The sequence below is a fragment of the Patiria miniata genome, unplaced genomic scaffold (assembly GCF_015706575.1).
Source record: "Patiria miniata isolate m_02_andy unplaced genomic scaffold, ASM1570657v1 HiC_scaffold_3, whole genome shotgun sequence".
Classification (NCBI taxonomy): Eukaryota; Metazoa; Echinodermata; class Asteroidea; order Valvatida; family Asterinidae; genus Patiria; species Patiria miniata.
This window is the reverse complement of record NW_024037069.1, coordinates 40802404-40815145: the sequence shown is the minus strand read 5'-3', so window position 1 is coordinate 40815145 and position 12742 is coordinate 40802404. Positions and strand designations below refer to the sequence as shown.

Genomic DNA, 12742 nt, shown 5'->3' with positions numbered 1-12742 from the left:
TCGAACTATTCAACCACATGGTCTCAACATCCAACTTGGAAATGATTAATATTTTTTTTTCTTCCTCCATTGTCTTCTGTTACAGATAATCCACCTGGTCTTCATTGTTTGTGTTTACCCATCTTTCCCCATCTTTCATCCCTTTCCACCTCCATACTGTTCCCCCCCCCCCCCCCCCCCCCCCCATAATCCCCTTTCACTCCCACACTCTTTTGTCCGTTCCCACTCCCTGTGACCTTTGATCCTTCCCCTTTCTGGTCCCTCCCCTGTTCATACCAGACCCCTTGTGGTTTGCCATCTCCCTTTGTTTCTTTGTTCTCTCATCCACCCTCTCCTGCATCTTTCCACACCTTTCCCACCTAATCCTCCTTTTGTGTTTCTTCTTTCATCCCTGCATGTTTGTGTGCACCCCCATGTCAATGTATGTACCTCTGTCATTTCTGTTTTAGCCTCTGAAGAAGAACTTGCTAAGTTCGCAACGTCAGGCCACATTAATTTTTAGATTTTTCATTTTTTTTTTCATCATAAAATTTTGTTTGAATAAAAAATAAAGCAGGAGTTGGTGTCCGGAAATTGGGCATGAAGTATATTGTACATGCATGTATATGTGTGTAATGGCAGCGCGGCCCAGATTTCGGACACGTATTTTTGTTCGGCCTTTTTTCCGATTTTTTTGCCACATGCCAGTTTCATCTCTGTAGTCAGAATAGTCCAGAAAATGTCGTAAATTACGCAGCAGCTGGGCAACTGACACTGGCAGCAGGTTCTAATTTTGTTATTAAGAGGGTGAGTGTATTTTTAAAGCATAAATGAACTGGGTTTGAAGTCGCAATGTGGAAATCACTTTCAAAATTTCGGCGAGTCAGATTCCAAGATGGTGGACGTGTGGCCTATGTTTACGGAGGCAGTCCAGTAAACTGGCCACATTATGGGGCTAAGTATCCTAATAACATGACTAATTGAGCAACTGTAGAATTGTAGGGCCACCCGAAAATGGCATTGTTGTTTTTTGGGGATCATGGAGGAAGCCTTCCTCCATGGTTGGATGGAATGTGATGAAGTAAATAGTAAACAGTAGAGGGCAGCATGTACAAATACCGAGACGATGTGCGGATGCGGGTAGGGTCGGCATGAAAGGTTACACGTTTATTAAACAATGGTTGCAGTTGTACTAAGACTCGCAACTTATAAATGGTTTGCAACTTCATATAAAGTAAAATGCAGCCAACAATTTTGGACAATTATTTAATACAGCTTTTTACTTGTTTTAAGATTAATTTTCCGTGGTGTAACCAAGGACCTATTTATTATTTAGAACTCTGTATTTATCCGGTACATGTAGGTACATGTACAGTCACAATGGGGTTAGCTGTGAAAGTTTCATTCATATTTCAGAAGGGTTCTAATATTGATTCCATCAATTTATTCCAAAAACCATTTTTGTTTTAATTTGCCAAGTTTTCCACTTGGCAAATTTGAATTTCTCTGTCTAGATGCCCTTCTGTTCTCACATGAATTGGGGTCCGCTCATAAGTCCGACGCCTCATAGGTCCGACGCCTCATAAGTCCGACAAAATTCGCATCCCCTAACCAAATAAAGGCCCATAAGTCTGACGCCTCATAGGTCCGATGCCTCATAAGTCCGACGCCTCATAAGTCCGACGCCTCATAGCTCCGACGCCTCGTAGGTCGGACAAATTAAGCGCCTCGTTTTTCCGACGTCGACTTATGAGGCGTTGGACTTATGAGGCGTCGGACCTACATGTATGAGGCGTCGGACCTATGAGACGGAATAAATAAATGTTATGCCTCATAAGTCCGACGCCTCATAAGTCCGAAATTTTGGACTTATGAGGCATCGGACCTATGAGGCGTCGGACTTATGATACGGCCCCATGAATTATTGCAGCCAGGCAGTAGACTCGGGCATGTCAGGGACCAGATTTGAAAAGCTGCTTTTTTTTTGTGGGCAAGCAGACTCTCACAGAATCAACTTACCGTTAGGCCAAAAAAAAAAGTCTCCGGTTTCTGGTATGGAGCTTGCCCAAAAAGTGGTGCGGCGACGCGGCTTTTTTTTTTTTTTTTACCTGTTTTTTTTGCTTCAAATGTCGGCTGATGACTGCAAATGGTGCCCGACTAAACTTAGTGCAAATATATGGGAGTCCAGAGAGGCCACATAAAGCTTATTCGCGACCATAACCCAATCTAAAAACACGTTAAAATTGTGCAGCAGCAGGATTCCAGTCAAACCAGTGAGTTTGGCGGTTTTGAGACGTCATCTTTCATTGAAAAAAAAAAAAATTCATTTTGCCGACGCACATGGCTATGGCGTCGCGCGCGCATACCAGAAACCGGAGACTTTTTCTTTTGGCCTTACAGTTCTTTGAATAGGCCTCATGTCCTGCTTGTTGCTATCAATTTAGAATGAAATGGCCAACTGATATTTCTTAAATTAAAGGTATTATACAACATTTGCTTTTGTTGTAATTTTCAGAAATGGATGGATTTGGGGGTTTGTATCTTATGGCAAATATTTTTACACTGGCCTGTTTAAAGTTTTGTGTTCATAGATGCTGGAAAAACCAAGAAAAAAATGTTATTCTTGTAGTCTGGTTCCCTGACCTTTACATGTAGTTCAGATGAAACGGAGTGCTCAATCTATGGACGTTGAAGAATTGTCAAGTCAGGGAAGCTGGCTTGCACCCGTTCACGGATCCATGTTTTAGCGCATTTAAACAAAATGTGGACTAATTGAATTTGGTAAATTGGGGCAGTAGGCCTATTTGAAAAAAAGTAAGTTGTTTTTTTTTGCAGCGATTGTCGGCCACTCATCGTTGGAAATTGATACAAAATTCAATTTTTCTTGAAAATGACAGCACACAAGGTGCCACGATTTCACAGGATGCTTTAGACTATTATTCACTTACAGTCGGTTGGGTTTCTTTAACGGGGACCTGGGTACCAGGTTTTTTTTTATCAGCTGCCCGGTTCATGTTCTACCCGTAAATGCACACCCCTAATATACGGTCAGTATTTAAAAATGTGATCAGTCTCCACAAAGTGAGCATGAAGTCGAACTTTAATTTAAAAAAATGAGTTTTCTAATGGTATGTAACATTAGGGGATACAGGGTTTGGTTATGGATGTATAGACTACCAACTAAATTACTTTGTAAAACTAATGTTTGAGAAAATGGCATTTAAAAATCCCTTGTATTACAGTGAATCCATGAACAGTCAACTAAGTTAACAGGATGAAAGCATGTTTTAACCCTAACCGCCCTGAATCCTCCAAAATCCTTTTTGCAAATTGGAGGAATTTGCAGGATTGAGGTTACATGGCAAAAGTGCGTTGCTGATTTCGGAGTACGCACTGTGTCAAGGTCTTGGGCCGGACCTTGTGTTGTTTATGCTCAGCCGTGCATAAATTTAGTCCTTGACTATACTTGACATCCTCCGCACTGCGCCAGGATGTCACTGCCTCTGCCTCAGCCTATTGACAGACATAGCCGGAGGATTTTGCAGGATTCAGGCAGTGGTCATCCCTCCATGGACCATATTCAAGAAATAACGGAGGAATTTGCAGGATTGAGGCTACATCCTAGCAAAAAGGCCTAGGGAGTTAGGGTTAAAGATGTTTAACAGAAAGAAAGAAAAAAGAAGAAAAATAAGGTTTTTCTGCAACTTTGCGGAAAAGCCCCCCTCCTCCCAAAAGAAAAGGTAGAAGACTTGACTTGAAGATTGAGAGATACCTGGAAAAAAAATCGACCATCCCTTTCGAATTTCAGCTTTCAATACCCTACTGTACTACAAAAAGTGATGGCAATTTCAGACTTTATGCTCATATTTTTGGTGACACGTCTCAAGCGTTCATTATTTGACCGTAATTTACCCTTTTGTTCAGCAGCGTCACATTGAAATTGCACACTGTTATAAAAAAACACACCAAAAATTTGTTGTGTATCATAAAATGTTTGCTCCATCCACACATCCCGGCCTGCTTGCTTGGGACCAACCACTGATCCCTGCAGCTGTGTAAGAGGTCAAAGGTCACGTGCATTGTGTGCTAAATCCTAGCCTGTATTTGTCTTGGGGTCTCCCCAGTCTGTAGGGAGTCGTTTTAGTGGTGATTATTATGACATAGGTGGGCATGCTGTAACATGTCTGGGATGCCACCTGCTTGTAGAAAAATAGGTAATGTATTTCAGTAGAAAAATTTCAAAATTGTAGTAAAATACTGTTTTGTTTGTGATAAATACAAGAATTAGGTGTTGATTTAGGGATATTAGAATTAAATGCATCCTTTGATGCATTTAGACATAACCATTACATTTGTGCAGCTGTCCGGTTTTCTGGTATATTTTTAACAAACAGGTGAAACAACGTGAATGGTTATTGTGATATTTGACTCGGTGTTTATGGGCAGATAACACTTGTTTGTTCCACAAGTTATGCCAAACCTCCAGACTGATAGCGTTTTTGAAGTGGTTGGTGATATCAGATGTTTATGTGACCTTTGACCCAGAGTTATTGTGGAGTCCATCATAAGTCAAAACCACAAAACGGTCACAACAATGCCAGTGGAATTCCTTTGTGACTGGTCATTTGAATGGCTTGTTTGACTTGAGGCTGGATTTATTTTCTACATGTGCTGGACTTGTGAGGACTTATGAAGATATTACAGCTTTGCTTTGACCTTTGCCTTTTTTACCCTTTTTAAATTTAACCAATGCATGAATACTGAAATTAGTTGCTAAAACTGTAGACAAATTTAGTTGTCAGAATCAGTAACTCATGTGAGTATGATGACCTTTTCAATGACCTTTGACCCTGTGACCTTGGGGTTATAAAGGTGATACCATTGATTGGAAGTATGCATTCTCTGAAGACTAACCTGAATTTCATTGGTTTCTATTGACCGGAATCTTTTGACCTCTCTCCAGAAGTCCATTTTTATCCCTTTGAAATAGGCCAATTTCCCAAATCTCAGCTTTGTCCCTGGCCTAAGATTTATCCCTGGTACCCGGAACCTGCACCTATATTCAGGGATGTACTGTAAAGTCCCCCTACGATTGCCTGGTTTCAGTTTCTTTCCAAATTGTAAATAATATACTGGCACCATACATATGTGTATACTTTTCATTTATACCTCAAATTTCAGGCGAACGTTTCAGAGTCCTCTTTATACATCCATGTATATTGAGCAGGAATTCCACAAATCAGGGCCTTAAATCACTGGAAGCCGTAGCTGGGAAAAAAGCCAAGGTTTTGAAAACCTTAGATCCTATGACCTGTCAATGTGATGACCTTTGACTTTTGACCTCTGTTACTTCTCAGGTTGAGACGGATAACAGGCATAAGCAGCTCCATGACTACCTACGGTGGCATTGGAAGATTTTAGAAAGTGACCTTGGTGTAATGACCCATGACCCCCTTTTAATAACCTATGACCTGTGACCTCTCCTCCCAGGTTAAGGTGGCATACTATGGATAGCAGGCATAAGCAGCTCCACGAGAAGGCAAATGATCGCTACCTACGGCAACAGTACCGCGAGGCGGCGGAGTTGTTCACCCAGGCCCTGGAGTACATCCACCCCTCGGTCTCCAACCAGCACAGGGAGCTCCAGCTGTCCTACATCAATAAACGCTCCGTCTGCTATCTCAAATTGGTAAAGAAAAATTCAAATTTTGCCTTACTGTGTAACATAATTTGTGACCTTTTATTACCAACTTGCTGTAAAGTAGCACATGTGAATTTTGCATAACGACATGAAAAACTTGATCAAAATCAATCGTTTGGCTGAAAGACCCTTTTTTTTTAAAAGTGAAGAATTCCAAATAGTGTATTCGTTAAAGACTGTCATTTTAAAGCTGATGTTGTATTCTTTGAATTTCTTTCCAACTAAATGTTTGCATTAGGCTCAGCATTTTTGGGCAGGATTAGGGAAGGATTGAGCCTTCAATTTATATGGCACTCGACATCCATGATGGTTTAAGTACAAAGAAATGTGCCTGCAGAACTATTAGGACCCCTTCCTATGTAAGAGAATGAAAACGCATTCTTACATTTTGATCTCGCCTAAACACCTGGTGAAATTCAAATTTAATTTCTCTTTCTGATTCATGGCTCTGAAGAATTATTTTTCAATGGATGTAAAGTCTGAGAACCATTCAGTGGAAAACTGACGCATGCGCAACGGTCAAACTCTGTCAAATTGCAACGGCCCAAAAATGGTAGATTCTAAATGTAACTAATATTAATTCACCATTGGGTTATTGCTTAGTAGTGGATTTTGTCGGATTCAGGAAATTCCTGACTAAAATGCCTAGGATTTAAGGATCAATCTGGCAAAATTTTCTGAAACTTTCTAGTGGATTTTCAAGGGTCTAGGAGTGTATCAGTGGATTTCTTCGTTTCTTTAAGTGACTTTACTTGTTTTCCTTTTGATTGACTAGGAGCAATATGAGAACTGCCTGGAGGACTGTAACCAGCTCTTGTCCCTGTCGACGCGGAACCGTAGCGGTATGGCCAAGGCCCTCACGCGCAAGACACAAGCCCTGTCCCGACTGGGTAGGGTCAAGGAGGCCTTCGACACGGCCAAAGCCTGGACCAACATAGAGCCAAAGGTATGTGCAAACCTTATTTTTCTAACTTTTTGTGTTATTTCTTTTAGTTTTTTGTTAACTGCATGTTTTGTTGGAATCTGTTGGAGTGAGTACTGCACTAGTAAACTGATTATGCTTCACATTGGGTTAGGCATATATCCACCATAATCAGAGTCCAACAGTTTGGTTGTAGAGTTTACCATACAGTGTGGGATCATTTTGCAAAAGTGAGGAAGGTTCCTAGTAAATCATTCAAGGGGGTCAGGGTTAATAATTAACCCGAACCTTCCCAAATCCTCCCAAATCCTCCCAAATCCATTTTGCAAAATGGAGGATTTTGCAGGATTGAGGCTATATGGCAAAAAGGTGTGGCTGAGTTTGGAGGATGTACTGTGTCAAGGTCTTGGGCCGGACCTTGTGTTTATGCTCAGCCATGCACACATTTAGGCCTAGGGTAAACTTTTAATCCTCCGCACTGCTCCAGGATTTCACTGGCTCTGCCTCAACACATTGACAGTGATTGCAGGAGGATTTTGCAGGATTCAGGCAGTGGTCACCTCTCTGAGGACCACATTCAAGAAATAACAGAGGATTTTGCATGATTGAGGTTGCATCCCTAGCAAAAATGCCCAGGAAGTTTGGGTTAACATTTGTAAGATGAAAGTAGGGTGACTAGCTACCCCAACTAACCCCTTCCCCCACGTCTTCCCTTGCCTTGAAATTACAACTTCCGCCGTGATTTTACAGTTGGATTAAACCTTCAGGATTTACTGGTATTAATTCCAGATCAAGGATTAACCTTTCAGAAAGTACTCTTGATCCAGGTACTGATTTTATGTCTTTTTTTCACATGACCCCTGCTCTTTGGTGGTGCTAGATTTTAATCTGCTTTTCCTGTTGCAGGATGTTTTTCTTTACGTTCCCGTGCGAACTTTATTGATGTGTTATCGCTTACTTTCTTTTTTAGCCTCTAAAGTTGGACTTTAAAAATCTTATTGTTTGTTCTGTTCCTTTGCAGAATCCACAAGCATCCAAAGAAATGAATAGATTAAAGAAAGCTTTACAACAAATGGGGGTAAGTCTTTTTGTCTTATCATAGAATGCTTTTGTTTGTAAAAAGACAATTTTTAGGACTAATATTTTTTAAGCTCACTAAAGCTCTTCATGATGTGATGAATTTTTACTACAGCCATTTCCTGTGATGTAGATTTTTAATGCTGATGTATTTCCCTCATTTTTATTTTCTCTTTATTCATGTTTCTGCCAATAACAGGGAGCAGTAGACAAGGGTGTAAATAACGTAGGAAACACAGCACAAAGCGCACTCCCGCACGCCGCCAACCGACCCCCGCCCGGAAGCAGTAGAACAGCCCACAGTAGTGCAAGCAGTACAGGATCCGGGGCAACACCATCGCAGAACAGGGAGAGGAACGCCAGTGGGGAGGGGAAACAGAAAACCAGGTCATCCAAATCAGGAGGTAAAAAGCTGGTGTCTTAGTTTTTATCAGTAATGGAGAATTTTCAGTGGCTATTTTACAAATTGGACAGTGCGCCCATCCCGTACAAATTGTCAGTGACATTTTGTATATACCGATCTGGGCACACATGCATTGTCTACTCACTGTGGTCTCAGGTAATGGTGAAAGCATTGATTGTCCAGAGTAACCATCACTATCAATGTACCAGGGTTGTTTGATTTAAATCATTTGATATAAATCACTGATTTAAAAAATATATGAAATCATCAAAAATAAAAATGAAAAGCAATGTAAAAAAAAAAAAAAAAAAATCAATCTTAAAAAAAAAAAAATCGATTTAAATAAAAAAAATCTGATTTTTTTTTTATTAAAATAAAATCAAGATTTCTAACAACCCTTAACATCAGGTAGCAGTTGTTAATGCCGTCAATCTTCCCAAACCAAAATAGACCATCAATGCTCCAAAATAAACCAAGATCGCAATATATCCACCTGCAATCCAAAATCAGCCAACCACGTAGAATTTGGAGGATTAACCGTCCTGGTGGAAAGTCAGTCTTCAGAGCAGTATGTAAAAACTTTGAAAAACTTGCAGGTCAGTTTCAAATGAAGGGATATGAAATGAACAAGTAACTGTGTCACACAGAGAGCACTGCACACTCTAAAAACAGAGCTGTGGAGAGCATTGAAATGTGACTGAATCAGCCTGCTTGCTCTGAGCTTAACCCCACACAAAAGAATTGTGCAGGGATTTTAAGTGTTATCCGTACTCCACAGAAGATTGCCTCTAAGGAATTTGAAGTGTGGGTGCTAACTCTGTGGACAAAAGTGGTTTCGCAAAACTGGAAGGGTTGTGAAGTGCAGAAGACTAGGAGGGTTATGGAGCATTAGGCTCCGAAGTCTATCGCAACGACGCTAACCTCTGAATACCTTTAGAGATCTTATTTTCCAGCCTCACTGCTACGATTTTATTGATTGTTTTTCTGTATTTAATCCTTTTTGACAGAATCTAAATTATATTGTACATATTGTGACCTCCAATGTGCCACGGATGTGGACCTGCACCTGCACTGCATGGGGCAGGCCCATCAGGCCATCATCATGTCAGACGATGGGCGGGACTGGAAGTACAGACCGCCCCCACGGGGGATCACGGGCGTGGATTACATCATATGCCCTGAGTAAGTCGTCTTAAGATATTCTTAACCCTAACTCCCTAGTGTCTTTTACTAAGTACTGAACCAAGTCTGCCAAAATCCATCACTGACCCTGCTTTACACAATGTTTTAGGACCAAATCTGCTGAAATCCACCACAAGACCACCACTACTGTAGGTGGATTTTGATGGACTTGGTACTCATGGCTTGCCTACCAAAATCCCCCAAATTGGGGAATGGATTTTGATGGATTTAGGAAGGTTAGGGTTAAAAGAGAGTTGTTCTCAAGTCAACGACAAGCAAAGTCACAAATCAATCAAGTTCAGTCATAGGTCTGGCCTGAATTTCTAGTACTGTCCATTTTCGAATAAGTTAGTATTTGATTATTCGAACCTGCATTTGACGGAATATTCGGATATTTGAAACTGCCAGCTACAAGTGTGTGCTGCGGCGCTAAAAAGTTGCAAATAAACATTCTGTCGCAAGCTTGTTTACCTTTCTAAAGAAGCGCTGCTAATGTGGGAGCGTAAACATATTCCCCGAGGGAACAGAAATTCTATGCCAACCTTGTAAGCAATGAAATGGGGTGTACAAATTCTGTGGGTTCTGGCACAAGTGTCCCCTCAACAGTTAAAAAGGGATTCTTGGGGCTGACCACCAGGGTTCAACGTTAGCGGTAGCCTACTAGCCAAATGCTAGTCAAAACAGTGGCACGCTAGTCAAACTATTCCTGAAGTAGCCTGGCTGGCGAGTCAAAAATTATTGGGCTACAGCAAAGATGAAAGGACAGGAAGAAATAAATCATTACATTCAGAAAGCAAACCTGTATCAATTTGCGTCTAATTCTATTTACTCTTTAGGGTTAAACTATTAGATCTGTTTATTTAAAACACCGATAAGATTGCCTCATGATACACATTTTACATGTATGCACATTGTTGTTTATGAGACACTCTATAAAAGAAAAACATGCGGGCTAGTAAAAATGCCCGCGGGCTAGTGAAAATGCCCGCGGGCTGGTTAAGAATCTGTTTCAGTAACCCGGCTGGCTAGTGAAATAAAACGTTAAGGTCAAACCCTGCTGACCACTCAGAAAAGATCTCTTGAAGGTATTGCTGGATGTGCCTGACCTGCACGCGTAGACACCATGGGTTTGTGCAGATTCAGCACAAAATTTATTGTACGCACTTCGCGCAATACACGCAAAAACCAGTATGCACGCACAATGTGTTCCCTCATTGAAGCTCTAGAAAGTGAGCAAAAAGCCAATCTCTTTGTCCATATTCGTTGTAATCTATGAAATACATGTACCATTCTCTCTTGTGGTGAGCTATGACATCAGCTCCCGTTTTTCCCAGGCTTTGCAAGTATTGAGATACTCTGACACACTATCAATCTATATTTTGTTTCATGTCCAGTCGCAGCAAGTGCCGTTTCGGTGAGCAGTGCACGGCAGCCCACTCGGAGGATGAGCTCGGGGAGTGGCGGGAGAGATACAGGTACAGAGAGATGAAGCTGAAGAGAGCCAGGGAGAAGCAGCTGCACGGTATCAGCTATGCTGAACAGCTGCTGGAGAAATGGATGACCTCCCCCATGCCTCTCAGTGTTGTGAGTACGACGGAAAGAATGTGCAGTGCTGATGACTTTAAGAATGGTCAATCTTTTAGGTCTCTCTCAAATGATGCATTTCCTACAGACCAGCTACGTGCATCAGCATTTGGAGCGTCAACTTGCATAATGCGCATTAGCTGTGTTGTATTTCAAACACATTTTGAGCAACAAGCGCGAGTGTTTGGAACATCTTCAACGCTGTGCAATGCTTGCTTGATGCGTAAAATATGCAGTTGCAGTTCTCCTACAGAGGTGGCCGTCAGTGAGAGAGACCTATTGGTTTATTTGCGCTTAGTGTAAATAAATTTGTCGTTTGTCCCCACCACTCCCACTCTGGTCTAACCAGGGTATTGTCACATGTCAGTTGGCCATTCCCACCCCTGAAACACAGTTACTATTGCTGTCATACTCGTTGATTCATTTATTTTATTGTCAGGATAGAAAATTACATGAAAGTTGATTTCCCACTGTACATTTATTAAAAATGGTACACAGAATTTGTTAAATAATTAGACAGTCTTGAAAAAAAAATAATAACGATATGAATTTACACAAATACAAAATACTAAATATACATTACAGTCATAATTATTAACTATTCAAACTGCATATTCAAACTGGGAAAGAATTTTTGTCACAGCTCAAAAGTCTGTTGTGTTCAGCATCAATTGTATTCAGGACTGCAACATAATGGGTTTTATGTTATGGGTGAAACCAAGCATTGCAGCCGTTTGTAAATCTGCCTTTTTTTGGTTTAACAGGTATCGGAGGCAATAGAAGACGTGAAAGTGACGGTCAACTCGGACCTCAACGTATCCGTCACTTCCAAGTCTTCTGTCCACTCATGGATATTCACCCTGCATACAAAGGTTGGTGTTCATAAATATTGCAGTCTGTTTTTTTTAAATTATTTTATGTTAACCTCAGTAATTAATAGTTGGTAGTTGATTCTGTAATGGTTTGAGGTGTCAGCCAATCTCAGCAAACTTGGTGCTTGGGTTGTTAATCTTAGTTAGGAAAGATGTCATGTGTTGAGCCCAAACCTAATAACTCCAACTTCACAGCCTTTCACAGCCTTTTGGAATGCACTGATTATGTGGTATTTTATGTCAGGACAGGGTATTGCCCTCTTTGGGAAAATGACAACACCTTGACACAAAGGTAGAATGAATTTGGCATTTTCCCCACAACTAGTTTTGGTTTCTAATTAGTCCCCAATTTATTTCTGTGACGTTTCCAGCCCTCCAAGCATCTTCACCGAGTGGCCCTCCTGTACGACATCCACCGTCCCCATTTCTACCTCGCCAGCGTGTCCGTCGGCGACGCCAAGCGGCAACTGTCCCAAGAGCTGACGGAGAACTGCCAAGAATGGACCAACCCGACCAGCAACAACCACCTGCTGGGTAAGTCAACAAAGAAACCGTTTCACTGGGTTTTTAAACAAATTGTAAAGATATGCAGCTGCACTGACGAAACTAAAACCATTACCTTCCCAGATCCTTAAGTATCCATTTTAAGGTTTTTGATGATTTTGTAGGATTGAGGAATGTAGAACCCAACCACTGTTTCTTGATGCTCATTAAAGTTTTAGTCATGTGCCATTGGTGTCCTGCCCTGAAGTGGATTTTTTAGGATTGTTAGCAAAAAAAGCGAAGGAGTAAATGTTGGACTCTGGGGAGTCCAACATTATCCAAACAGTTTAAAGAAGTTTTGTTAATTCTTACAGACGATCTCTTCTGGTCATTAATTTTGTTAGATTTGTAAGGCTTCACTCTTTGCAACTGTTGGGTTATGTTGGTTTCAGCAGGCTTCATGCTTCACTCCTTTACAACTTGGATTCTTCTGGATTCATAGTGCTTCACACTTCACTTTACAGCTTCAAAATGTTTTT

The 12742-nt window shown here is 41.1% G+C and overlaps 1 protein-coding gene across 1 annotated transcript in view; it reads left to right on the top strand.

Annotated features, from left to right (window-relative positions):
• LOC119738761 (probable helicase with zinc finger domain) overlaps positions 1–12742 on the top strand; it is a 34047-nt gene that overhangs the window by 5135 nt on the left and 16170 nt on the right. The window contains exons 2-9 of the mRNA XM_038213711.1: positions 5470–5668; positions 6456–6626; positions 7624–7680; positions 7879–8083; positions 9090–9264; positions 10659–10848; positions 11613–11720; positions 12092–12254. Of these exons, the coding sequence (XP_038069639.1) occupies positions 5486–5668; positions 6456–6626; positions 7624–7680; positions 7879–8083; positions 9090–9264; positions 10659–10848; positions 11613–11720; positions 12092–12254 (1252 nt within the window). The 5' untranslated portion in view covers positions 5470–5485. The remainder of the gene's footprint in view (positions 1–5469; positions 5669–6455; positions 6627–7623; positions 7681–7878; positions 8084–9089; positions 9265–10658; positions 10849–11612; positions 11721–12091; positions 12255–12742) is intronic.